The 24,307-nt window shown below is 37.4% G+C and overlaps 2 protein-coding genes and 1 non-coding gene across 6 annotated transcripts in view; all 3 read right to left on the bottom strand.

Annotated features, from left to right (window-relative positions):
* The window catches only part of mAChR-B (muscarinic acetylcholine receptor), a 31,691-nt gene extending 27,322 nt beyond the window's left edge, over positions 1-4,369 (bottom strand). For both annotated transcript variants that reach the window (XM_032436982.2, XM_032436981.2), the window contains exon 1: positions 4,138-4,369. The gene's annotated coding sequence lies outside the window, so the exon portion shown is untranslated. The remainder of the gene's footprint in view (positions 1-4,137) is intronic.
* A 16,180-nt stretch (positions 4,370-20,549) lies between these two features.
* On the bottom strand, positions 20,550-21,179 carry LOC26531730 (uncharacterized). The gene is made up of 3 exons (XR_011416168.1): positions 21,028-21,179; positions 20,863-20,937; positions 20,550-20,795 (listed from the first exon to the last, which is right to left on the bottom strand). It is a non-coding gene; the product is annotated as an uncharacterized protein (transcript).
* Positions 21,180-22,594: 1,415 nt separating this feature from the next.
* LOC26530810 (uncharacterized) lies at positions 22,595-23,884 on the bottom strand. Of its 3 annotated transcripts, none has more exons than XR_011416117.1 (4): positions 23,612-23,884; positions 22,965-23,550; positions 22,841-22,903; positions 22,595-22,775 (listed from the first exon to the last, which is right to left on the bottom strand). XR_011416117.1 is itself a non-coding variant. In XM_015172342.3 (3 exons), the coding sequence occupies exons 1-3, from the start codon at positions 23,139-23,141 to the stop codon at positions 22,662-22,664; spliced, it is 354 nt and encodes a 117-aa protein (XP_015027828.1). In that variant the 5' UTR covers positions 23,142-23,157; the 3' UTR covers positions 22,595-22,661. The 3 variants fall into 3 exon arrangements, 1 of the variants encoding a protein (XP_015027828.1); XR_011416118.1 differs by having other exon boundaries at positions 22,965-23,547; positions 23,612-23,860; XM_015172342.3 differs by lacking the exon at positions 23,612-23,884 and having other exon boundaries at positions 22,965-23,157.
* Positions 23,885-24,307: the final 423 nt, after the last annotated feature.

Consider the following 24,307-nt stretch of genomic DNA (forward strand, 5'->3'; position numbering starts at 1 on the left):
ATTGGAAATGTCCGCGAACGTGATACAAATTTGCATGCAGCGCAGGCAGAAGAAAAAATAAGAAGTAAAGGAAAAAAATTAATAAATGGACTCACGTGGTGCCCGATTGAACCACACACTGCCAAAGGCATCAACGATTTGTGATGCAGTTGAACCAGAGGGATGTCTGATGTCTAATGAATTAATCTAGGCTCAAGGATTTGAAAATGATTTGCATTTGAAAATTTGCTTTGTGTGGAGTGGAGGAGGTATTTTCAAACTGTGTATATACGGTGTGTATCTACCTGTTATAATTATCCAGTTATGCTTGAAACCCATTTTCAAATGGTTACATTTTTCGAAATTACGAAAAGGGGGATAGATGATATATATATTATATATATTGGCTGATTTATATTACAGAAATAAAAATATAAAAATAAAAGTTTATATAAAATAAAACAATAATTAATTGACTGATCATATGTATTATTTATATGAAATATAAACTTCCAGAGAAATGTAGCAATGCTTTTACTCGAATCAAGTAACAATATTGTAAAAAATCGGTTATTGTAACGAAATTCTTATTTCATGAATTTCAAAATATAGTACTTAACTAAAATAATCAATCTGGAATATCTATGAAAATGTCAGTTTATCAATGCACGTTTTACAGGCTTGGTTCAACCGTGCATGTACTTAGTGTAAGACAGTGTATATCAACTTCAGGTCTTTGAGATATCAGAAATTTCGCGCAGCTTTAAAAAATTGCTCTGCTATGTGATTCGATTAAATTTCACACATAGGGCACGGATTGTCAAGCAATGTAACTCTGTTGAGTGACGCTGACTGAAGGCGAGAAAATGTCGAAAAGTGTGTGAGATCTCTGAGTTTTGTTCGTAATTGGAAATTCTTGTCCAAGCTTCTGTTTCCATATCTACGCTGGCGCTGGCATTCAATATAATTAGTTTTGCACTAACTGGGGCGTAAAAAACAAACGCTCAGATCGAAGCGAAGCGCCTGAACGGAAAAATCATTAAAAATATTTGCCTGCACGCGCTAAGCCTCGTCATCCAATCAGCCACCCTACCGAAAATAAAAAAAAAAAAAGAAGCCAAGTGAAGAGAAAACCCCAATTTGGGGCACAAAAATTGTTGCTTACTTGGCAAAGATGTTTATCACAGCAGCCGGTTGGCCTCATCCTGCTGGGGCAGGGACAGGGCAGGACGTGGCGGTGGCGGTGGCCAGTGGCGGCTGCGGCTGGCAGTGTAAATATTTTGGAATTTGCGCTCGCGTTTTGGGCTTTCTTTTGGATTAGTTTCGTTTATTTCATCATTTGCGCGCCGCACTAGACGCATCCTGTGCCAGCCTCAGTGTCTCTCTTGGCGGTTGGCCATTTTTTCTTCTTGCGGCCGAACTGGGCTGTGGCATACGACTTTAATCAGGCCGCTGGGGACTGTAAAGCGCCATTCCATACGCCTCCCAAAAAAAAGTAGTTGTATACTTTGTTTTTTTTTTTTCCTCATTTTTTTTCCTTTTGACACACAAATTTCCTTAAGCGAAACGCTGGAAATGCGGCCCAAGATGATGACTATGACCAACATGTCGATGACTAGCTTGCCTGGGAGGCCCCTCTATTTCCCCCACCAACCTCTGTCAGTTGGTCGCTGTTGGATTTCCTTTTGCGCTTTTCGTGTTGTGGCTTGTTATACCCTTGCAGCGGGTATTATAGTTTTGTCGGAAAATATGTAGCGCATAAAAGCAGACGTTTCCTTTATAATAATTTATATATTTATTATTAATCGGTGGTCCATGTTTGACTGCCTGTTTCTTCGTAAACTCTTTCTCAATTTTTAATCTAATGTTAAAAAACTTAAAGAAACCTCCTAATCAGATCACTGAAACATATAATTTCCAAGGAAATTCGATCCGAACAAAGTTCTACTCTGAACAACATTTTTTCAAGATATCTTGCCCAATCTAGATAATGCCTTACGTGCCAAATAGTTTTATAAGCAAATTTTCTGATAAATGAGTTTTTATTCTGTTTTCAAGAAATCTTGACCGAATTCAGAAATGAAGCGCTTAGCTATACGCCTAACAAAACTCTATCATATTGGATCACAATATTATATAACTTCTATAGGAACAATCGATCAGAAAGAAGCAATTGTTTGCCACGTGATAAAAAGAGTATTTAATCTTCTGCTTACTGATGATAGCTATTCAATCTTGTTTCTTTTTATATTTGTTCTTATTACACGTTATACAAGTGTGTGAAGTTGTAATTTAAGTGCGGGGCGTTGACACGCCTACCAGCGGCATTTGCTGTGCATTAAATGCCGCCTTTCAGTTGGCCCTGGGGCGGAGACGCTTTCCATTGATTTTTGGCATGCCTTTAAGCACATTTCTTTCCACGGAAATCATTTCGGTGTAGCCCGTTTTCAAATAACTTTTACACAACATTGTGGGTGACATTCACTTGAATGGATATAGATACTATAGTCTCCAATTTGGCAGTCGGAAGCAAGCGAGGGGCATACCAGAACTTGCCCCCTATAAAACCCCCAGACTCGCTCTGGCTGCTGACAGGCCCCTGAAAGGCAGCTATACTGATTAAACGGGTTGATGGCGGTGGGGGTGGGGCCCGGGTGGGTAAGGCTCATTGCTTATTGCTTTTCAGCTGGCCACAGGTGAAGCTCACAGCGGTCAAGCACTTTGGAAACTTTTGCCTGGTGCTGTTGGCCAACATATTGAACAACTTGGCCCACAAGCATGTAAAAATGTTAAATGCATTTTCGCAACTAGGTAGGAAGGTATTAAAACGAGCTTTTACAGAGTAGCTCAACTTAATCATAATGCGGCACTTTAGATCTTTAGTTAAGAGAGGAAAGCTATGAGTTGAGGTTTTTTTTGCCCAGAAATATATAAAATTCCTTGAATGAAGCACACTTGAAAATTGTAAAAAGATTTAGTTGCAAATTTTACTTACCGAACTACTTTAAACAATTCAAATCATATCGAAGTAATGCAAATGAATCAAATATCTTTGCTTGCCGTTTGCAACTGTCAACAAAAAAAAGATCGTAGAGGCTCTACGAACTAAACTAAACTAAACTGCACATTATTTGGTAAGCATTTAGGCCTGGTTCTTCAAAAAAAGTAAATTAAACAGACTTTTAAAATACCGTTCGTGATTAAAAGTGTATGATGTCTGCTTAGATTTTGATCCCGTTTCCGTACCGACTTTTAAGAATGGCTTTGAGCTCAAAAAACTATGAGAACAAATTAAAATTTAGATTCCTATGTTTTATTAGTTTAAATTATGGAAAATATAAATTTAAAATAGTCTACCAAATGCATGTTATGGAATGGGTTAACTAAAGCAAGCCCGTAAATTAGATATTGCGGTCAGTGGAATTTTTTGGGCATTTGATAAAAAATATTTTGGTTATTTCAAGAAAACTGGATTACAGACAATTTGTTGTTGTTTTGTTTTAGGAAATGTGATTAAGGTATGTAAATTAGTATAAGACTAATTTAAATATTCGCGCATTCAATTTAATGGAAAATTATTGAATTAAAATTGCGTTCAGGTTTTTTATTTATCTGATTTGCAATTTGAATACAAATTAAATATGAGTTGATGGCTTAAAAGTGGGTGGCTAACTTGAAAATGCTTGAGTGTATGCTTTTGAGCCAATCTATGTCGAAATCGTTCTGCTTGGCATACATTTAATTTATTTATAAGCCGTTAGTTTGAAATTCAATTTTAGATTGCCGCAATTTTCCTGCCTCCTGCATTCAGGCTTGGGCTTTAATCCAACAGCCAGCGCAACCGGAGGCTGTTGTCGTCTGCCTTGTGAGCTTACATATTTTTAGAATACTTTTCTAGGCAGATGTACCTTAGCTTGGCACCTGTCTAGCTGAGTGTCTGTTGGACATGTATGTTGTGGTTGTGTGTGTGTTTTGTGTGTGCTTGGCTGTAAATCGATAGTATTACACATATCGTAGCACAACCAGTTTGATTGATCTCATTTCATGCCAGGATTGATGGCGCAATCTCAGCTTTGTTTTGTCTATTTATTTATATATGTATTTGTATATTTATATGATTTTATACGTGTACATGTGTGTGTGTGTATTGCAACTTACATGCACAACTTGAGCAGCTGCAGCAACAGTTGCCCTCGACGCAGGCGCCACGGCCATCAACAGCAAACGAAACTTTGAATTTGCGAAACGTTCAACTGCACTTGCAAACTGTTATTTGCCTGCACTTCTCACAAAAGTCAATGTTTTATATTCAAATCTCTGTTAAGCCGTTACGCGACACTTGAGAAAAACACCTGTCAACTGCCGTGCAACGCGTCTGTGCAGCCCAACGGACGAGTGTGGACTGTGCCTGGCCTGGCCGCCAAGCTGCCTATCAACCAGCTCCCTGTTGCGAGCAACTGTTGGTCGTGCGCTTATCGTATACGATATAAAGCGCTCGGCAATTGCACACACGGCCATGGCCGCGACTCGGCCGTATCCTTCTTCGTATTTGTCGCTGCTGCTGCTGCCATTGCTGTTGCTGTGGCGGCCGTGTTGCTGCCACGAAGAATGCGCCGCAGCAGCAGCAGCAACAGCTTTTCCAGCAACAGCACCGTCGTCGCTGGTGTCGGTGTCGGCTATTTTTTTTATTTTTCGGTTGGTTTTTAGTTTTTCATGCGCTTGCATTTCAATGACAAATTGTTGCATCTGCAAGTAGCGACCTGACAACCTGGTGTGTGTGGTATGGTGTGCATGTGTTAGTGCTTGTGTGTGTGTGTGTGTGTGTGTGTGTGTTTGCACGTGAGGAATGCTTGTGTGCAAGCTTGAATCAATATTCCGTTTACTGTTTGCAATTTCATTTGCTTCTTTTTTCAACTCAAAATTGTTCTGAGTGATTTCGGCTGTTTTTTGATGCATACTTTTGTGGGCCGCACACAAGCGCACACGCACACGCCTCCTTTCACACACATTATAACGCTACATATTGTTATTGGAACCAGGCGAAGCGTTTGCATTAGGAATTTAAGGAATAATGTCATTTGATTTCAGCAGCTACTACACCGCAAAGGAATAATGAAAAATGTGTAGTTATACAAATTAATAACGAAGTATAAAAATGCAAGTAACAAAAACTATAGCAAAAAAGTCGTTTTTGAAATATGTAAACAATTTATATTTTTTAGGCTTTCTCACATCAAGTTTTAATTGTAAATGGATTGGATTGTAATGTATTTCTACTTAATTTGCATATTTCTACTAGACACTCTATATAAAATAGTTTATAAATATAAAAGTGTTTGTCATGACTGAGTGACAGATTGATGACGCACAGATTAAACAGGAAGGGCTATGACGCTGGCATTTGTACAGAAGCTATCTAAGCTGGGTCGAGAGTCAGCAGTAAATCGTAGTTTTCGAAAATGCTACGTGCAAGTAGGAGAAAACGTGGAACGAAGCCATATAGGCGAACTTTGTGAGGTGACTGAGACATCTGAGAGTCTTCTAAAAAGCGAGTGGTTGCCGGGCGATGGTGCTTATTTCATCTAATGAAAGAGCAAAATATGAATCCAAATACACCAAATTAAATCGAAGTTGAAACAGAAAAAACACATAAGTGAACGCTGAAAATATCAATTAAATTTATCAAAGCTCTATCGTCCACAAAGATAAACATATCTTAACAATCATAACAACTGTTTAAAAGGTGTCAAAAAAAAAAAAAAAACGATTAAAATTGGTTTATCGAGAAAGCATTTAAAAGAAAAAACATTATTTGCAACAAGCTTCTATATTGGAATTATTTATATGCCTATTGCACGCATAGCTACACACACACTTACACACACACACCAACAGACACACACACTAAGAGACTTGCTTGTACATAATTCATGAAAATGGCTTACAAAGCATTTAAATTTATTGCACAACAACAAATAGAGAACAACTGATAGCAAAAAGTTTAATGGGAAATGTAAATGTAACGCCATTGTATGACATACGACAATAAAATGAAATGAAACAATAGAATAAAACGAAGCCGATGACGACGATGCCGATGCCGATGCTGATGCTGATGCTGATGACGATGGCGATACCGGTGCTAGTCCTGATGCTGATGCCGGGGTGCCGGTGCCGGTGCCGGTGCCAGGCTAGCAGCGGGCCAACTCAGATTCCTGCACAGGTTGTTGGCTCCTGCAGTTGCGTTGGCTTCGTCTAACTTATTTATGTCTTAGCAACAGGGCATTTGGATTTTAAAACCAAATCTGTGACACATGGAGAAAAAAATGTATTTAATATTGTTATTATTCAGCAATTGTATGAGAAATTGTTGTTTTAAAGCGAATGAAACCACTTCATATAGGGATTCGTTTTCAACATTATGTCTTTGTCTATGTCAAATTAAAGTTAAGCCGAGCCGAAATTCGACGAAGTCCAATTATATTTGTCTAAAGGATAAACCATAGGTTTCAAATATATAACTTTTAAGGGCACGCATATGCTGGAAAATATGTACAACAATTTTTTCAATACAACGTTCAACGTTTCTATAAAAATTATTACTAATTAAATTAAAAAGTTTATTGTTGGTTTGCATTGCAACTTTTGTAACAACCCAATTTCACAATGTCGAATCATATTTCTTGATTTAAATTTGGAGATCAAATAAAAAAAAGTTGATGTGACCATTTCTTGTTTTGGTTATTGTTCGGTTTTAAGCAAAGTCGTGTCATCTGAAAGCAAATTCCTTATATATGTTGCACCTGTTAATTCCTATGTCTGTAAGGGTATAACATCTTCGGTTTACTCGAATAAAAGAGTTTTTCTTTCTCTTTGTTGATTTTATTTGCTGTTATATTTCTGCGGCCGTAGCCATATTTTACAGTAACAGCGGCAACATCAACAACAACAACAACAACCACAACAACAGCAAACAACAAAAACGTGCGAGATACATAAATGCGAAGCTGAAAATGAAAGAGTCTAACAATGTGGCATGGCTGCTGCTGTTTGCATAGCCACATCCACAGCCACATCCACATCCACATCCATAGCCAGGCCCATGGCCCATGGCCCCGCCCCACTTTGTTGTGCGACCGTTTCTATTTCAGTTACCGTTACGACGCCGTTGCGACGTCGACATCGCAGCGTTATGCAGTCGGAGAGTCAGATATTTCATTACGTCTCGCTCGATATGTCAGGCTTCAGCTATACAATTGTGTTGGTGTGTGTGTGTGTGTGTGTGCGTGTGCTTGTATGCGTCCGTCCGTGTGTGTGTGTGTATCTGTGAGAGCTATAATTCAATTTCAGCCGTTGCGTTTGCCCTGGTGCCCGCGTTCGGATATATGCTCCTACATAAGGCATTGATATGTGCCCCATAGGGCTTTATGTGTGCGATGCGTGAGGCTAAAAAGTTTAACGACGCATCAACAAACATGGCCAACACAGCACTAAACCTATTGTCATTTTTAGCGCCTGACAGTTATCATTTGAGCCGAATGACGCTTCCAAATATATATGTATATGCCGCCCGTTTGGCCCGCCCAACAGCCCACACAGTTAGTTTGCAAATTTCCTTCTGCTTTTTTATGAGTTGTCGTGTTCAACTGTTAAAACTGTGAAAAAAAAACAGAGAAATATATATATGTTGTATATATGCTTTTCAGATTACGGCTATTAAAATCCTTTTATTGTTTACCGATTTTAAGACTTTTTTTTTTTGCTGTTCAGTCGTGTGTCTATATAAGCTCTCTGGCAATCAGAGCTGTGGTCATCTGCACCGATCACACTCAAATATTTTTTATTATTACTATTATATTTGAACTTAACTTCCATATATTGTCGATGGAGAAGATTTTTTATCCGTAAGAGACTGGGCGTTGGTTTTAGTAACTGAAAATGCCATAGCCCGAAAATTTAAAATACAGGTCCTTCAGCATGTGTTCATTTTGGATATTGAAAGATCTAGATATAGATGTTGATTCTTACCTGATTATTAAAATCAATCTGTTTCTATATATATATTTTTTTTTCTGTATTTATACTTCATTTATATCTATCTATGTATTTAAGGTGAATTTACCTTGCGCTGACGAAATTAGACGAAATTTTCGAGCTTTTGTCAGATGTTTGTCTTGGCATTAATTAATAACTGAGTTAATCAAATAATTCTTTCAAATTGATATAAAAACTTAAAATTTACCTTGAATGCTCAACATACTTAATTAAATCATAAGCACCTTGCAGCTAAACATCTTAATTTGCTAAACACGTTAACCTCACTTCACGCACAGCTACTCAACACATCATCCTTGTTTGACTCTCGCTAAACGTACTCAAAATTGCTCTATAAATCGATTAGCGTTGTGTATGGCAGCCAACCAACCGATTGCCATATGTTGCGCTGTGTGTAATTTCCAAAGCAATTAACCTGCACTTCAGCTTCCCTCATGCCACACATTGCCCGCCAAGTTGCATGCAACATCCTTCATGCACATCCTACAACACAACCGCCTGTTGCTTTGCCAGCTGTATGTGTGTGCCTGGCAACGCATTGAATGGCCACTGAATGTAGTAAATAAAATCCGAAACCCAATCAACGTATTCGCTTTTAATCCAATCTCTATGCCAAGTCTTGGCTATTATTTGTCGCACTCGTTGTTAATTGGATTTTGTTTGTTTGACACTTAAATAAGATAACCCCTTTGCCCTATCTGATTGATCAGCATCGCATTGATATTAAAAATATGTATACGCCGTGTTAATACTAATGAAGCAATTATTTAAACTGTAAGGACACGCTTTTATTTCACATTTCAATTGAGTTGAAGTTAAAAAAGTCGTTAGGCTCGTTACACGTATAACGGGCGGCATACTCCATCAATAACTTTATTAACTCACTTAAATGGCAATCAATGTCGGCCTACAGCTTATGGCAACGCACATATATATTTATATATATATATATTTATATACAACGCATGTAGGTCTCGTATATATATCGAACATGCTCGTCGGTTTTTTTCTTAATTATACCCTGAACCCATTAAAAATAGGTAAAGAGGGTATAATGTTTTCGTACAAATATATGTAACAGGCAGAAGGAAGCAAATCCAACCCCATAAAGCACCACATAGCAATAAATCAAGTTAATAAACCAATTCGAATTGTGTATTGTAAGTCACACTTTTAATGCAAGCTGCATTTGGTGCAAGTAGAAAATTGCTTAGGGTATCCCCTAGTTGGGACCTCCCGACTAGAGCGTCTTACTTGTTTTTTTTTTTTTATATTTGACCGAGAAGTAATTTGAGTTCGCTTTATGGTGGATGCCAGCTAAGGGTCCAAATTGAATAAAAATCGGCAAATACAAACGCACACACATTCAATTTTTGCATACCCTTTAAGTGCTAAAAATTGATTTAAAAGAGCATTGTATACCCGTGCTTTTTTGTGCTACAGGTGGAAAATGGTATCTTCTCATAAAGTAGATATTTCTGATCAGCTGACAATGGTATCTACTCAACTTGGGACCTTGCTTTCAGAGACCTTTGGGAGCTTTGGAACCTTTGTTATTAACTTACATATAGCCTGCCTAAAACCTTTCAGCTTCACTTAAATAAAAATAATAATAATTATCTAACAAGAATCAAAAATAAATATAATACAAAGGGTTGTAATATTTCTCTTCTATGAAAAAAACCATTTTAGATTATTGATAAATACGTCTAGAGATGTATGAGACTTACAGGGATTTTGAATTACAGCGATTTATACCGTAAATCTAAACGCTTTTAAAACACTGAGCTTACCTCTGCTTATCACTTTGTATAGGGTATCATCAAGTCAAGTACGCTTGTCTAGAGCATTTTTTCTTATCATTTTATATATAGGTTTTTCGTTTAATTGACTTTGGCGCAGACTGTGGTGGATTAAGTGGCTTGCTTTTAATTTGAAAAAAAAAGGAAATAATAAAAAATCAAATAAAAACTGTAAGGGATAACTGGAATTGTCATTTACACGCCAATGGCGGCAACAATTGAAATTGAATGCCAATTTTATTGGCATGCAACTAGTTGGCCTGTCAGTGCAGCGCGCAGATATAATACTTCAGCCGGCCACGGTGAAGACTGAAGCAGAACAAGAAATTGGTACTTTTGCCAATTTTTCCTTTTTTTTTTCATTTTTTTTTTTTTGCAACTTTTGCTTTTAACAGGCAGCGCCTATGGCACGTGCTGGCTGTTCTAGTCACATCAGCTAGAGCAAGTAGCAAGAGTCAAAGAGGAAGCGCGAGAGGCATGCAACATGCGCATCAACAGCGAGCTGTCGTTGTCGCCGTTGTCATGATGAAAATATAATTAAAGTTTATGACAGTTATCTGCCACCAACAATGAGTGACACTTGAAGCTGTGCGTGTGTTTATGTGTGTGAGTGTGTTTGTTTGTGTGTGTGTATGATTAATGACTACGCCTTAGATCAAAGAATTTCAACAGCTGCCATCAAAAGCTGGCGCCATAATAAATAGCCACAGATTGAGCAGCAACGCATTGATTTTCTAGACAACAACTGCACGTCCATGGTTCGCCATTAATAAGCTGCCAAATATCTAATGAGAAGCAACTAGTGGCATTTCAATAAGTGCCATTTAATGGTGCAACTAATCTGTAATTTCTACGAATTTAAATCGAGTTTAGTGCCCAGTTTGTAGTAGAGATGAGCGCGTATTGGATTTGTGAAGGGTATATGAACATCATGAACGTCATGCATATGCATGGAACGCTAAGTCATGACATCAAGCAGGACACACGCTCAGCTCTAACGAGTGGCATAATAAGCAGTCATTGACAAATGCCAAAACCACAGGCAACTCGGTTGCAAGGAAATTATGTTGAAACTGTGGAAATTTGAGTGTGGTGCACTAAATGTGGCAAATGGCATACAATGCGGCATACACTAAAATCAAATGCGTCACTTTGAGTTCCACGAATGAATTTTGGGCAGACAGCGGTGTTGTGGTCGGGGGGTACGGTTAGGAAATGCTTGTGCCTTGCAGTGGTTTCATAACCGTTGTGTTCATTGGAAAATCTCTTGAAAATTGAACTAGTTGAGCGGGTAATTAGTGTTGACAGCAAACCACAGCTGCATACAAACGGAAACCCAGCTGCCAGTGCTTCACTTGCCAACATTTTCCATTAATTGCGTGGCGTAACGTTGCTTTGATAAATGCAGCGAAAGGATTACAGCAGTAGCAACAGCAGCAGCCAGACAGAGATAAAGAGCGAGCGAGAGAGAGAGGAAGAGAGAGAAAGGGTGTGGGGGAGTGAGTGAATGAGTGAGGTTTTTGCTCATGCAGGTGTCTGGTTTCCAACGGCTTATACTGGCAGCAACTGAGCCGAACGGCTTATAAGCATGCTATGCGTGTGTCCTTGCCACATGCTTGTTGCATACTGTTGCAGCCCTGACAGCTTCTGACAATCTCAAGCTTTAAAGTTTAGTGAAGACCAGGCAACACATCTGGTTGCCATAGCAGATATTATCAGGCACTAGAAACCAGAAATGACATCGGGATATAGCCTAAGCGCTAAAACTAAGACAGGGCATAGTTATAGACAATCATGGAGCAGGATGTGTTTATTATTCGTTTGCTAGGTAGTTAGTCAAAGGAATCTACATATCAATTAAATATCACTGGCTAACTCAACGGAAGAATTAGTAGCTACAATTTTTACTAAAGCTATCTTTTAGGTTAAAAGTGAGCATATATGCGGCAAATCAATTCAGCATTAAAAACTAAAAATGCTAAAAAGTGAGAGGTCTCCGGTTCAAATTCAACTGCAATTGTTAGCTTTTAAATTTATTCAATTTTTCATTTAAACAAAAAATAATGTATGCATATGTAAAATAATAATTTATAGACGTAGGTTTTGAAGTGTTCCTTGGCGAGGAACTGGAAATGTTGCTATATGTAGCAAAAAACTGGATCCGGAGAAAGGGGTGTAAAAAACCGCACCAGAAGTATGAGTTTATAGCAAACGTTTGACCTTTCTTCTGGGCTCTCATAACACACTCATATGTTTAAATAGACTACTCATAGAGTACTCCCAAAATAAGCTAACCATCAATTTACCTTCAAATAGACACGAAACTCGCTCCATTATGATCACATTCAACATTAAATTCCAAATAAATCAACAGATTTATTTTACTGTCTAAGCGCTAGTACTGTTGCATTTCTGCCATTAAAGTAAAAATATTGAGTGGAACAGAAAACCATCTAGTGTGTGTGTTATGTATTTGGCCATGGTCTGTTGCATAATTGATGGCAAATGGGATTACCATGAAAATTGTATTAAATGTGGCAACATGTGCAGCTTTAAATGCAACAGTTTTGACCGAGCTGCACAAAATAATTTCATTAAAGCCAGCAGGCAAATAAACTCGAGCACATGCTGCGTATACACGATGTGCGCGTCTGTCTGTGTCTTGGGCTTGTGTATGTGTGTGTGTGTGCATGTGTGCGCATATTAAACTGTGTATGTGTGTATTGTCACAGAGCTTTGACTTGCTTTTGGCATAGGCTTTGACAAGAAAATCCTTTTACAGCATATTGAGTTTTGCTGTTGTTGTAGTTGCTGTTATGATTATTATTGCGGTTGCTGGTGTTGAAGCCTTTAGTTGTTTTCTGTTGCTTTGTTTTGTGATGCTTTTTTGTGGTGTTGTGGGTAGCCTGCAGCACAGTTATGCTGAAACATTTATGAAGCTAAAAAAGTGTTGGTCATGCTCCAAAGTTGCATACAATTGAGAAGTCAATAACAATTTTGCAAATCGAAACCAGGCTGTGCGTGGTTAGAACTATGAGCGTACACTGTTTAATACTTATACTTAACAGACAGTAAAATATTATCGTTTCATAATGCTCCTTTTTTTTCAAAATCACTGTGGCTATTACAATATCATGGTCAAATATTGTTAGGTTGTTAAATAAATGTTCGGTATCGAGTTCAAGAGTCAAATATATAACTGACCAACCAAACCAGGCAGCAGGTAAACTATATTTTTCGATTTGTCATGCTCTTCAATGTCAAAACTGTTTTCTTTGATGTCTTTCTACTCCAAAGTCAAATATATAAATGTGTTAATAGTTTTTCATTACATACAATCTGTAAACTATCCTATTACAGGAAACGTCAAAGAAGCTGCAGCCACTTGCAAATGATTTGACAAACATTTGCGAAACGCATTGAAAGTTTGCTCTTGTCGGTTGTGCAACACCGAAAATTGAAGGCGACGTAACTGACACGTGAGCACAATCAAATCATAATGTAATTCAAATAGAAAAGTAAATAAATTCAAAAAAAGGAAATGTTTAACATGCTTGTTGCTAGTTTCGATGGCAACCAAAGCAAATTCCCAAAGGTCAAACTACTTTTGCTGAAACTGTCGTGCGCAACTGACAAACTGAATAAAATGTTAACGACAAGCGCAAAAAGTTGTTAACGCTGTTGGCGCTGCAACAAATATTGGCCAAAATACACACGTACACAAACACACATACACACACATATATATAATTCGCATTTAAATGGGCGTGGTACAACTGTGCATGTGGACGTGCGTGTGCTGCCACAAAAACCAAAATCACGAGAGCTCTTCAAAGCTGCTTTTTGTATGCGACATGCATAAAGTTTTGTTTGGCACACGGGGCGTATGCGTAACAAGCACTTTTAGCCCGAGCAATTGAAGCACACTTGACAGCCAGGCCGTGGGCTAACAAAAGGCGGCTACTACTACAACGCGCTGCGCATTGTCATTTTGACCAATTCAATTAACACAAGTTGAACAAAAAAATATTTAAGGTGGACGGCTATCGTTGCATGCCGAAGATTTAATATCCTTGTAAGGCTTTTCCTTGTAGTTGCTGTGCTTGTTGGAAAAAAAAAAACCGAATATCCATTCAAAAAATCATTTTTCGACTTAGACGTATAGCTGTTTGATGCTGATCAAAAAATTACTCATCAATCAAGCGAATAGCTTTTCTTACAAGAACTTCATGATTTGATTGAGTCGACTGCGACTGCGACATATTTCCGACATAAGTCCTACTTGCAACAAAAAGAGGATCCGATGAAAATATTTTTATTCACAGATTAGTTTACATATAAACAGAGGGACATGGCTATATATCAACTATTGATACTGATTACGTATATATATAAGGACGTATGCATTACACAATTCGTGAGAAAATTGTAATATCCTCTATAAGGGTATACAAACTCAACAGGCAAAAATGACCAAATCGAGCCAGTCTAAGCTGGCGCTTGGGGCACGTGGCAGGCTTGTTGAGGCAGCTGTTTAATGGCTCATTAATTTGAATGTGGCGCCAAAACGGGGGCTACTGCCATTAGCTGTACTTGCTATACATATGCAAATTTTTTAGTAGTACATGCATTTTAAGTGGCTTTAATCCAATTAAAACTACAACTTGGCCTTAAATTGCATTAAAGGCTGGCCAAAAATTAATGTACAAAGACAACATCAAGGTGACCTAAGGGCGCATGTGATTTTAATACATTTATTTTGTAATACAGTTAAAAAGTTTTCCCTGCCTTTATTGAACATCAAAGCGCTGCGTCTGACAAAAGCAAATGAAACGCATGCAAAATCTGTATTAATACATGTATTGGCATAAAGTAGAGATTGCTTGACGAAAGGATGCCCTATAGCTTTGTAAAGTTTAGCATTCAATTAACCACTAAACATTTTGTTTCCTAAAAAAATAAATAATAAATTCAAAGTTTCTTTCGTTATAATGTGCTTTAAGCTGCGAACCATAGTCCTTAGGTCCATCGAAATATTAAAAATTAATAATAATATATTAACAATAATATTTACAAATTTAAAGAGCTGCAGAAAAACTTCTCAAGGACCCATAAGAAAATTGAAAGTTTTTCTTGGCTCTTCACATTTTATCGCATCAGTTTTTTTTTATGCAAATGCTTCACAGTTTCTCTTGGCTATAGACAAAGCTACTTGAATAACTTTATGCTTTGAACTTTGCTTTTTTATGCGTTGATGGAGGACATGACTTAATTATAATTACCTTTTACGAGGACAGACTTCTTTAATCCGTGCCTAATTGTGAAAGAATAGTTATTTATAAAGACCACTTTTAATGAAAATAGTTAATTTTTATGTATATCATTATCTCTTTACACCTAATAAGATAGCTGACTAATATAATAACAAACTTAACGTAAAAACAAAACTGATTTATTAATTAATCTCTTTAGTAAATAACAGTTTAACTAAACTTATTCTTCCCTTTGGTTTGCTGTAACATTATACAACAGTTTGAAATCATACTACTGCAGCGCTTTTTATGTAGAGGGTATAAAAAAGAAAATTGTTTGCTACACTGGCGCATTCGATTTAAACAAAAAAAGGGAAAGCCCATCCTCGTACAAGTACTTATGTGGCATATAATGAGTTTCGTTTGAATGCTCAAAGCCATTCGCTGTCCAGACCAAAGCCGCAGCTGGCAAACAAAGCGACAACCGTTGACACTGTGCCCTGTCACATAGCTGCCGTAGGTGCTGGTGTGTGCGTGTGTGTGTGTGTGTGTGTGTGTGTGTGTGTGTTTGCAACCACATTGCCAGGTTGCTTTCTAAAGTCTCATAATGTTGATGGACATTCGCTTTGATTTGCTACGGCGGCTGCTGATGTGATTTAGCCTTTTTTTTTTGCTTAAGCCCGGGCAAAGCCGCATAATGAGTTGCCATTTGATGTCATATGTGTGGTTGGAAGAACAACAAAAACACTCGGCCTAGTCTTATGTCAGACTTAATCTCGCTCGCATACAGGCCTTTTTTATGCATCTAGGTTTTTATTTTGTGTTTAAGCTGGGGAACAGCAAACCTCATTGACACCTCGCTTTGGGCAACGTTACATTTAAAATCAATTTTTGTGGCAATCCATTTCCAAACATGAAAAAGTTCAGCAAATTCGTGCCTTTTTTGAGTCAGTGTCCTCTTTGTTGCTGCTGTCAAGTCCAATGGGCCGCCAGAGCTTAGACATATGCAAACATAAGCATGTGCACAGGTTTTTATGTGCTTTTTCTTTGCCTGCTTTACACACACATGTCACACACACTTTTACACACAGCTGCTGTTAAATACACTTTTGCAGCATTTTGTCATTTATTTTATACTTCTTTTCTTTCGAACCACCCACTTCCGTGGTTTGCTCGGTGATATGAAGGTCAGTGCTGATAAGCCAGTCAAGCATAGAAATTTAGTTGCATCATGCTGCATTTAGCTTGTGCCGGTTCAATGCCCGGCGAACGCTTCCTGTTTCTGACCAGGCGGAAGCAAAAGTTCATTTGGGTCATGTTGACATTGCCTGGGCCGCAGGCTGGGTACGGACCATGGCACTGGCAACATGTCGCCAGTCGTGCATTGACTTTATGAGTTCAAATACAAAATATGTTCAACTATCAGGGGATTAAATGCATTTGCACACTATTACGGAAGTAATAAATTAATCAATATTCTATTTAAGTCGTGCCAAGCGGCACAATATAAATTTATTACATTATTATTTTTGGTAACATTTATATATTCCCACTGGAGGGCGAAGAACTGACGAGTGTCAGCCAATCTGTCTGCAAACAAGTAGTTGGTCATATTTAAAACGAAACAAAAATTTATTCATTTTTCGTTTATAGATTCTTAATAAAGTTTGGAAAAGATAATTATGTACATGCTTTAGCCCTACCATTTATTTAAACTTAAGCAATTCAATTGTAAATATTATTTATCATCAATTGAAGATCCTTCCTTCTTGTTTTTCTAACACATTTTAAATAAGCTTGCAAGGATGTAAATAGAGTTGTATATGCTGTCAGTGTTGGTAAATGCAATGGTAGTCCATAAACGAAAATGGCAATGCCCTTTCATACGCACTTATTGATGGCAAGGCTATGTAGATAGAAATATATAATTATGTTAAAAATAATAAAATTAATTTTATTAAAATATTTTTTAGCAAATGGTTAGATATTCAGGTAAAACTAGAGCAACAATTAAATTTGCAACATTTGAGTATTGCAACTATCTCTGCTCTATAGTTATTAAATCTTAGCTGTTTTTTATCATACTTAAGGGAAGTATAATAATTGGCGAAAACTTAATAGAAATGACACAGTCGCTTGTGAGACTAAGCGTAGTTTTTAAATAAGAAACAACTTACGAAATGGAGTAGTGAAATTGATATGAAAACACTTAGAAAATTATTTATAAAAAAATTATGTATAAGGAGAAGGTTTCTTTATGTGGGATACATTTCGTTTTCAACGGCTGTGGAACTTCAATTAAACAGTTTCTCAAATGGCAAAGGGAAACTGCGACCACTTATTAAGCAAAGTTCTTGCATAAAATTCAAGCCAGTTGCCACCTGACGTCAGCGGCAAAAAGTTTCGGAGGCCGTGGGTCGTGGCATGTGAAATTATTCATTCAACATTTAAGTGTCTGCCACATCGGCAACAGAGCGAATGTAAAAGTTTTATGCACCAACGCACACATAAGCCACAAAAGGAAAGCAAATTGAGCCACGGCACACACAGACCAAAGACACATTCAACAGCAACTGTCAAATGCAATCCCTAATAAGATGGTGGTTGCTGGTTGGGTGGGGTGAAAGCACTTGCCACACATGACAAATTGCACGCGTATCTTTTTTCTTCACTACATACTTTAAGGCGGAATGCTTAAGCATATGAAACTGAAGCCGATTGTGTGCATATGGAATTTTGATGGGCCACGCAATCGATATTGAGACACCGAAAAGCTTGCCATGAAAAGTGATTTCCCGGTTTGCAGCACTGCGAAAAAACCCGAGCACAAAAAAATATGTTTGCCCCGCAAACTGTGTCGCGCAGCGCGACCTCTTATCGCTCGCAATGATGTGAATAGGGTAGCATAAGGACGGGCAGCGGGTAGAACAGCTTTTCAATGCATGCCGGATATGTTGAAGACTTCCGCAGATTTTATGTCTTCCTCCCAACACGAAAAATAAGCGCAAAATAATAATAAGAAGAAGATGTAAAAAAGAGAGCGCTTGCTTCCAAAAATCCAAGCCACTAAATCGAAAGACGTGCTGAGCTCCGTTTGCCGGGCAACCCAAATCGTGGCACGGACTGCTGTTTTATTTACCTTGATGGCCCTTGGATTTTATATCCCCCATCCCTTCCTGCCACTGCACTTCCCCGCTCAATTGCTCGGACTCAAGTGGTCCACATTTTAGCTATGAATGCGATTTGTATGCAAATATTCGAAGCGTATGTACACCAGCAGCACGTGTGTCTAACCAACAACACAAAAATATAAATGAAAATGTATTTATATATATAAATAAATAAATAAAACAAGTCAATAATATGATAGCAGCAACTATTATAGCCTTGGAATGTATCAAATATTTTATCTGAACAAGTAGAGAGAGGATACAAATATACTTATTTAGGTAAGGAATTACAAATATAATCAATTACTAATACTTATAAAAGGGCTATACTCTGTTTCCATTGAAATGGGTAAAAAAAAGAGTATTCCAACAGTCTAGTCTTGCACTTTGGTATACACACATTTTCGACAAAGATCGAAACATTAACACCAAGTTATTGAGGGATGTCTTCAGGATCTAGAATGCCAGAGATCTGTGTAAGCTTTAAAAATATATCAATAAAGACGACCTCTTTCGTATATAAAATCAGACTTATAAGAAGGGTATCAAAGTATAGTTGAAAGCCATCAAAGCTCTCTTATATTTAGTTTAGAATTAGAGCACTTGTTCAAGTACAAATCGCAGCTTTATATACCATATAGTTGTGTTGTATTTGTCTATATAAATTTTATTGAGAACATATTTAATTTAACAACAGCTGCCCAAGCCTTATAATACGCATAAGCTGCATTTTAATCGATTGCTAATTGCTTAAACAGCTTTAGATAAACTTCTCATTGGGGCTTAAAATTTTACAGCTGTAATAATATAATACACCACAAATATGTTGTCATATTGAATATGCCGATAAAATACACAAAAGAACCAACTAACAGTTGAACAACAACAACAACAAACCCAAACAATTGCTGTCTAAATTCATTGTATTGGTTTTGTGTGTTGCCGCAAAAAAATATATCACTTGAGATACCTGTGTATCTCATATGTGTGTGTGTATATGTGTGTGAATAGCTGGAGGGAAGAGCTGCGCTTGTGTATGTAAGCGTATGTGTCAATGCATGTCTATGCATATAAAAATTTGCATGACGACTCAGTCGCATTGTCTGCAATGGCGGAAATATTGTTTGCTCTTGTAGTGTGTGTGTATGCGTGTGTGTTTTAGTGTTTGCATGTTTGAGTGTTTGTGTGTGGGCTAGGTATTGCAAACACACACAAATTGATGAACAGATGCCATTTGATTGTGCTTCATTTCACATTACTGTCAATGGGTGCTTGATGGGCGTGTCAGTTGATACAGTTTATTAATGCCAGATGACTGAATGCTGAGTTAGAGAAAGAGAGAGGGAGAGAGAGAGAGAGAGGGAGAGAGAGAGAGAGAGAGAGAGAGAAAGAGAGAGAGAAAGAGAGAGAGAGAGAGAGAGAGAGAGAGAGAGAGCGAGAGAGAGAGAAAGGCAGAGAGAGATATGGAAAGACAGGCAGACATAGGGACAGAGAGACAGAAAGAGAGAGAGAGATAGGGGATGCCAGAGATATAGCGACAGTGAAACAGAGAAAGAAAGAGAGAAATAGAAAGAGAGAGAGTAAAAGCCTGGCAGTTAATAATAGAGAGTGAGAAAGAAAGATGGAGATAAAGAGATATTCAGAATCTTATTCTGGAAAGAGAGATAGAGAGGCTGGGAGAGACAGAGGGGAAAAAAGAAAATAAGAGAGGCAGATAATGAAAAAACAACAGTAGATCTTATTATGCTATAGAATATTCGTATATTCTCAAAACGACAAATTCCATTATTATTGTACCTTAAATTGGTGGTAGTTCCGCGAATCAAATTGATCTTTAATCTTTAATATACAAGTATTTTAGGGAACTATTTTTCTAAGTGTGAACGTTGTTTCCTCTAGTCTCGCACTCTCGAGACTATGGCTTGAATTGAATTGAATTTTATCAAATAGAAAATTTAAAATTTGCTACTGATTTGCTTTGTTTTTGTATATATTTCTGATCAGAGAAATCATTTTTCTTATAATTAGGCATACTGGCAGCACAAAGTGTCTTCCCAAAAGCACTTTCGTTAAACCATGACCTGCTCATTCGAATAGGAAGATTTTCCTATTCCTCTAGCGAACTCCTCATGGTCTCAGTTCTCTGTTAGTGAACTGGACATCAAACTGAACGCTACACAACATACTCGGGCCATGCTCGGTTTGGCCGACATAGACTTTCTTCACACTATTCTTTCGGCAGCAACCCCAATACAAGTAGGACAGCGATATTAAACAACATTACCTTCTGTCAAATTCTCTGTTTATTAGTAATATTTAAACCTTAAACTTCAATGTTAATATTATAAATAGGATATACAATATATACATAATTAAAGCAGTTATCTCGTGATTGACCTTATTTCGATAGACCAAATCCGATTTTAAATAACGCATAATTTGGATAGCTTTAAGCACTTAAGAGTACAACATTCCTCGGGCACTTTGCACAATCCACCTATTGACTGGCAGTCTTCAAATATTGTCAAGCGCTCTCTCTAAAAGTGAATTTATAAGAAGAAATTTGAATTGCGACTGTTAAATGGACCCTAATTTAATCCATACCTGTGACAAATGCTTGGAGAGGGGCATAACTTTGCTGTCGTTTCTGTACCTTAAAAAAGGCTTTACCCGTTTTGGCTGAAATAAACAGGACAACAAGCAGTATAAAATATATGTATACATTTTTGTAATATACATTGCTTATGCCTATGCATATGTAGACTGCACCTGTGGCAATTTTAGAGCGGGATACCGAACTTTCGGAATCATATCCAACGATATTCTGGGAAAATCATCTTCCGCAACTACAAGTAGCACCATTCCCAGAGAATGTATTAAAAACAATGCGCACAAAGTTATTTGCATTCTTAATACAATAATTGCACATTTAATACTGTAAGCAATTCATACAGTTTTGAGCTTTTATAGGCAACAGTGGCCACATGAATCGTATGAATTTTTATAACATATGTACTTCTGGTTTACATTTGTTTTTTTTTTTTTTGTTTATTCAAGAAAATGATTTCAATATCGATATACAATATATAAAATAATATACCCTGAAGCCATTGATATTGGTTAACTTGACATCGAATGGAATATATAGATTCTTGTCCAGTAGCAACAACTGAGTCGATTTAGACATGTTCGCCTGTTTGAACAAACATTTGTCCATTCATCTCGCCGTCTGCATGTACGAACACATCAATCTCGGACATTGTAAGTAATAGAGATTTATATGCTATACACACCATGTGAATATTTCATTATTGAAGACCCTGGATTCCCAGTATATGCTAGTCAGACCTCCCCACGTTCCTCCTCAGTTTTACTTGTTTATTTTAATGCAGGTTGATTCATTCATTATACTGTGAACATGCTGTAAATATCTGACTTGCCCGATTTATGTTGAATATTAAACGAACTCACATTTATTAGAATAATTACTACTTAACTTTAACACTCCAACGGGTATTTAATCAAACATATTAAGATGGCAGATTTTTTCCAGATGGCAAACAAATTGTCAATCAATCGATATTGATATAACATACTCTGCAACTGGTATAAAAAAGCCATGCATTCATCTCTTATTAGGCATGCTTCAGAACAATTTCAAGATTCAATAGAATGAAAAATGCCTAATAAATTTCTAAACATACACTGACCCCTTACAAAATATTCAGGTTTAACCAACTTAAAGAAGAAATGCAATTGATGAGTTTTGCCATATTGCTAAAATCGCAGTATAGTTAGTATGCCAGTTTTGGGAATATATACTTACTTAAGTAAGGGAAGGGAGGAGAAATTTATTTATTTTAATGTCCCGAACCCAGTGTTCAAAATGTATATATTTGTTCTGCGCAAATCTAGGGAAAAGAAATCATATGGCCTATAGTTAATCCCGTTTAAACTAAATGTATATGTATCGCTTTTCAATTTTGTCTTTCGGAACATCGAGGCTTATAAAAGCAAGAGATACTACACGTTGGAATTAGGTTCTTGTAAAGGTTTAATAATTTCAGAATATTTTACTCCTTGGAAGTCTTTTCCGTTTCGCCAAAATTTCAATAAATGAAGGCCCTGAACAAAAGTATCGAACCATAAAAGCCAATTCCCATTAAGATTGCATTTTCCATTGTTTCTTGCCAAGGGCAAACACACAATGTGTGTTTTTGTGTATTTTATGTATAAAGAGACGCTAGAGTTTTACTGGGTGTAGGATGTCTCCAAGTCGGACATTCCCCATACGACTGTGGCTATTGGCTAATACAACCCACAGTTTAGGGCTGAATTGTTAATGAAATAATTAAGGTGCACAGCAACCAATTTATTTAACACGATTCATTACATTGGTTTTACTAGAAGGAACACACTTTGGTGACTTTTAAACATTGGAGCGTGCAGCATTCCTCGGACCGCGTGCAGTTGGTGCCAATTCCTTTGCAGGTGTCCATTAACTCCATGCGCTTCCACTAAATAATCAAATAGACAATATAGTATCCAATGATAAATGTGTTTAATGAAGACTAAATCGCACCTGCGTCAAATCATTTCTGAAGGGAATTATTTCGGCGTCAGGGGTTTCTGGTTCTTCCATATTCTAACAGTAATTCAATTATAAACAATTTATCAAACAATATGTATATGTATTTCAATCATACCTGAGGAAGTTGGGCCTTTGATTTCCTTATGCTGGCACTCGTATCAAAATCGACAGCATCTGAAACTACTGGAACTTTTGCCTCACTGGTGATATTTTTGACAACTCCGCTGAGTACAACATTAAACAATGCTCCAAGACCGAACAACAGCCACAGGGTGCTTCTAGATAGTTGCATGGCGATTTTTTTCTAACTGGCAATAAAAATTTGCAGCTGCTTTTATAGGCGGATTCGGAATGCATGGAATGCTTTTGGGTGTGTGGATTTCGTTTATTTATTGGAAACACATTTGTCTACAATTTCATTTCCCCGATAAGGTTATACATTATTTTTAAAACTAAGTGGAAAAAAGCCGATGGCTGTAGTCAACAATTGGCGGACTTTGCCACACACTCTGCACCGTATCGATGGCCACCTGATTGCGCCAATCGCCAGTGCCCTTCAATAGGCTAAGGAACATGTTTGTGAAGAGGTTAATATCCTCCGGATTGACCGATGCTGAATTCTGTTGCGCCGGCGGGAAAATTGGAATTTTGTTCGCTGCATTGCCTGTGGCGTTGAGCGGCATTAGGGCCTTAGCATTCTGCTGAGTTGAATGAAGTCCCTATCAAACAGCTAAGCAATATGAGACTCAAATGCCAACTTACAGCAGCATCAAATAGCAGCAGAGGCAGCAGCAGCAGTGGCATCAGCATCATTTTTTTTCCCAGTGAGTCTGCTTCTAGTGCAGCTTCGAGTGAACTGAAGTGCTCAGCCGATTGGAGCTTGATTTTAAGAGCAGATTTTAGTTAGATGACCCCGGTCTATAATTAATTGGCAAGTTTTTGCTCGTTTGACATGCAACTCCAATTGCTATTTGCCCAAGTCAAGGCAGTTGATAACATCTGTGTCAAGAGTTCGAGATAATTGAATATTCTCCTCAGTTTAATTACTGGGCAAATATTTAAAGTCAACCAAACAAACCAAGTCCAGTTACAGATAACACTGTTTACATATTAATCAATGCTGCTCTGATGCCTGACCTTAAGGTAGCTGGGTTACATTTAAAGTGGCATAAGTGCTACTCTTATGCTTATGCAGCGGGTACTGCATTTTTGGCATGCAATATGCAACACATACAAAAATTGTCTTTAAAATTAAATAAAAGAAAACTATGAAGAAAGTCGCTGTTAAACGTGCCACATACAGCGCGTATGGCGGGCATTGTTTACAAATATCTATGAACTTTTTGCGTATGTTATATTAAAAGGTTGAAATTTAGAAAGAATGGTCTTTCCAAATGATTTTTCACTGCATGAATTAACTTAAACTTTATTGAATTGTCAGAAATTATCATTATGTAT

This window comes from Drosophila virilis, chromosome 2 (genome assembly GCF_030788295.1).
Source record: "Drosophila virilis strain 15010-1051.87 chromosome 2, Dvir_AGI_RSII-ME, whole genome shotgun sequence".
Taxonomy (NCBI): Eukaryota; Metazoa; Arthropoda; class Insecta; order Diptera; family Drosophilidae; genus Drosophila; species Drosophila virilis.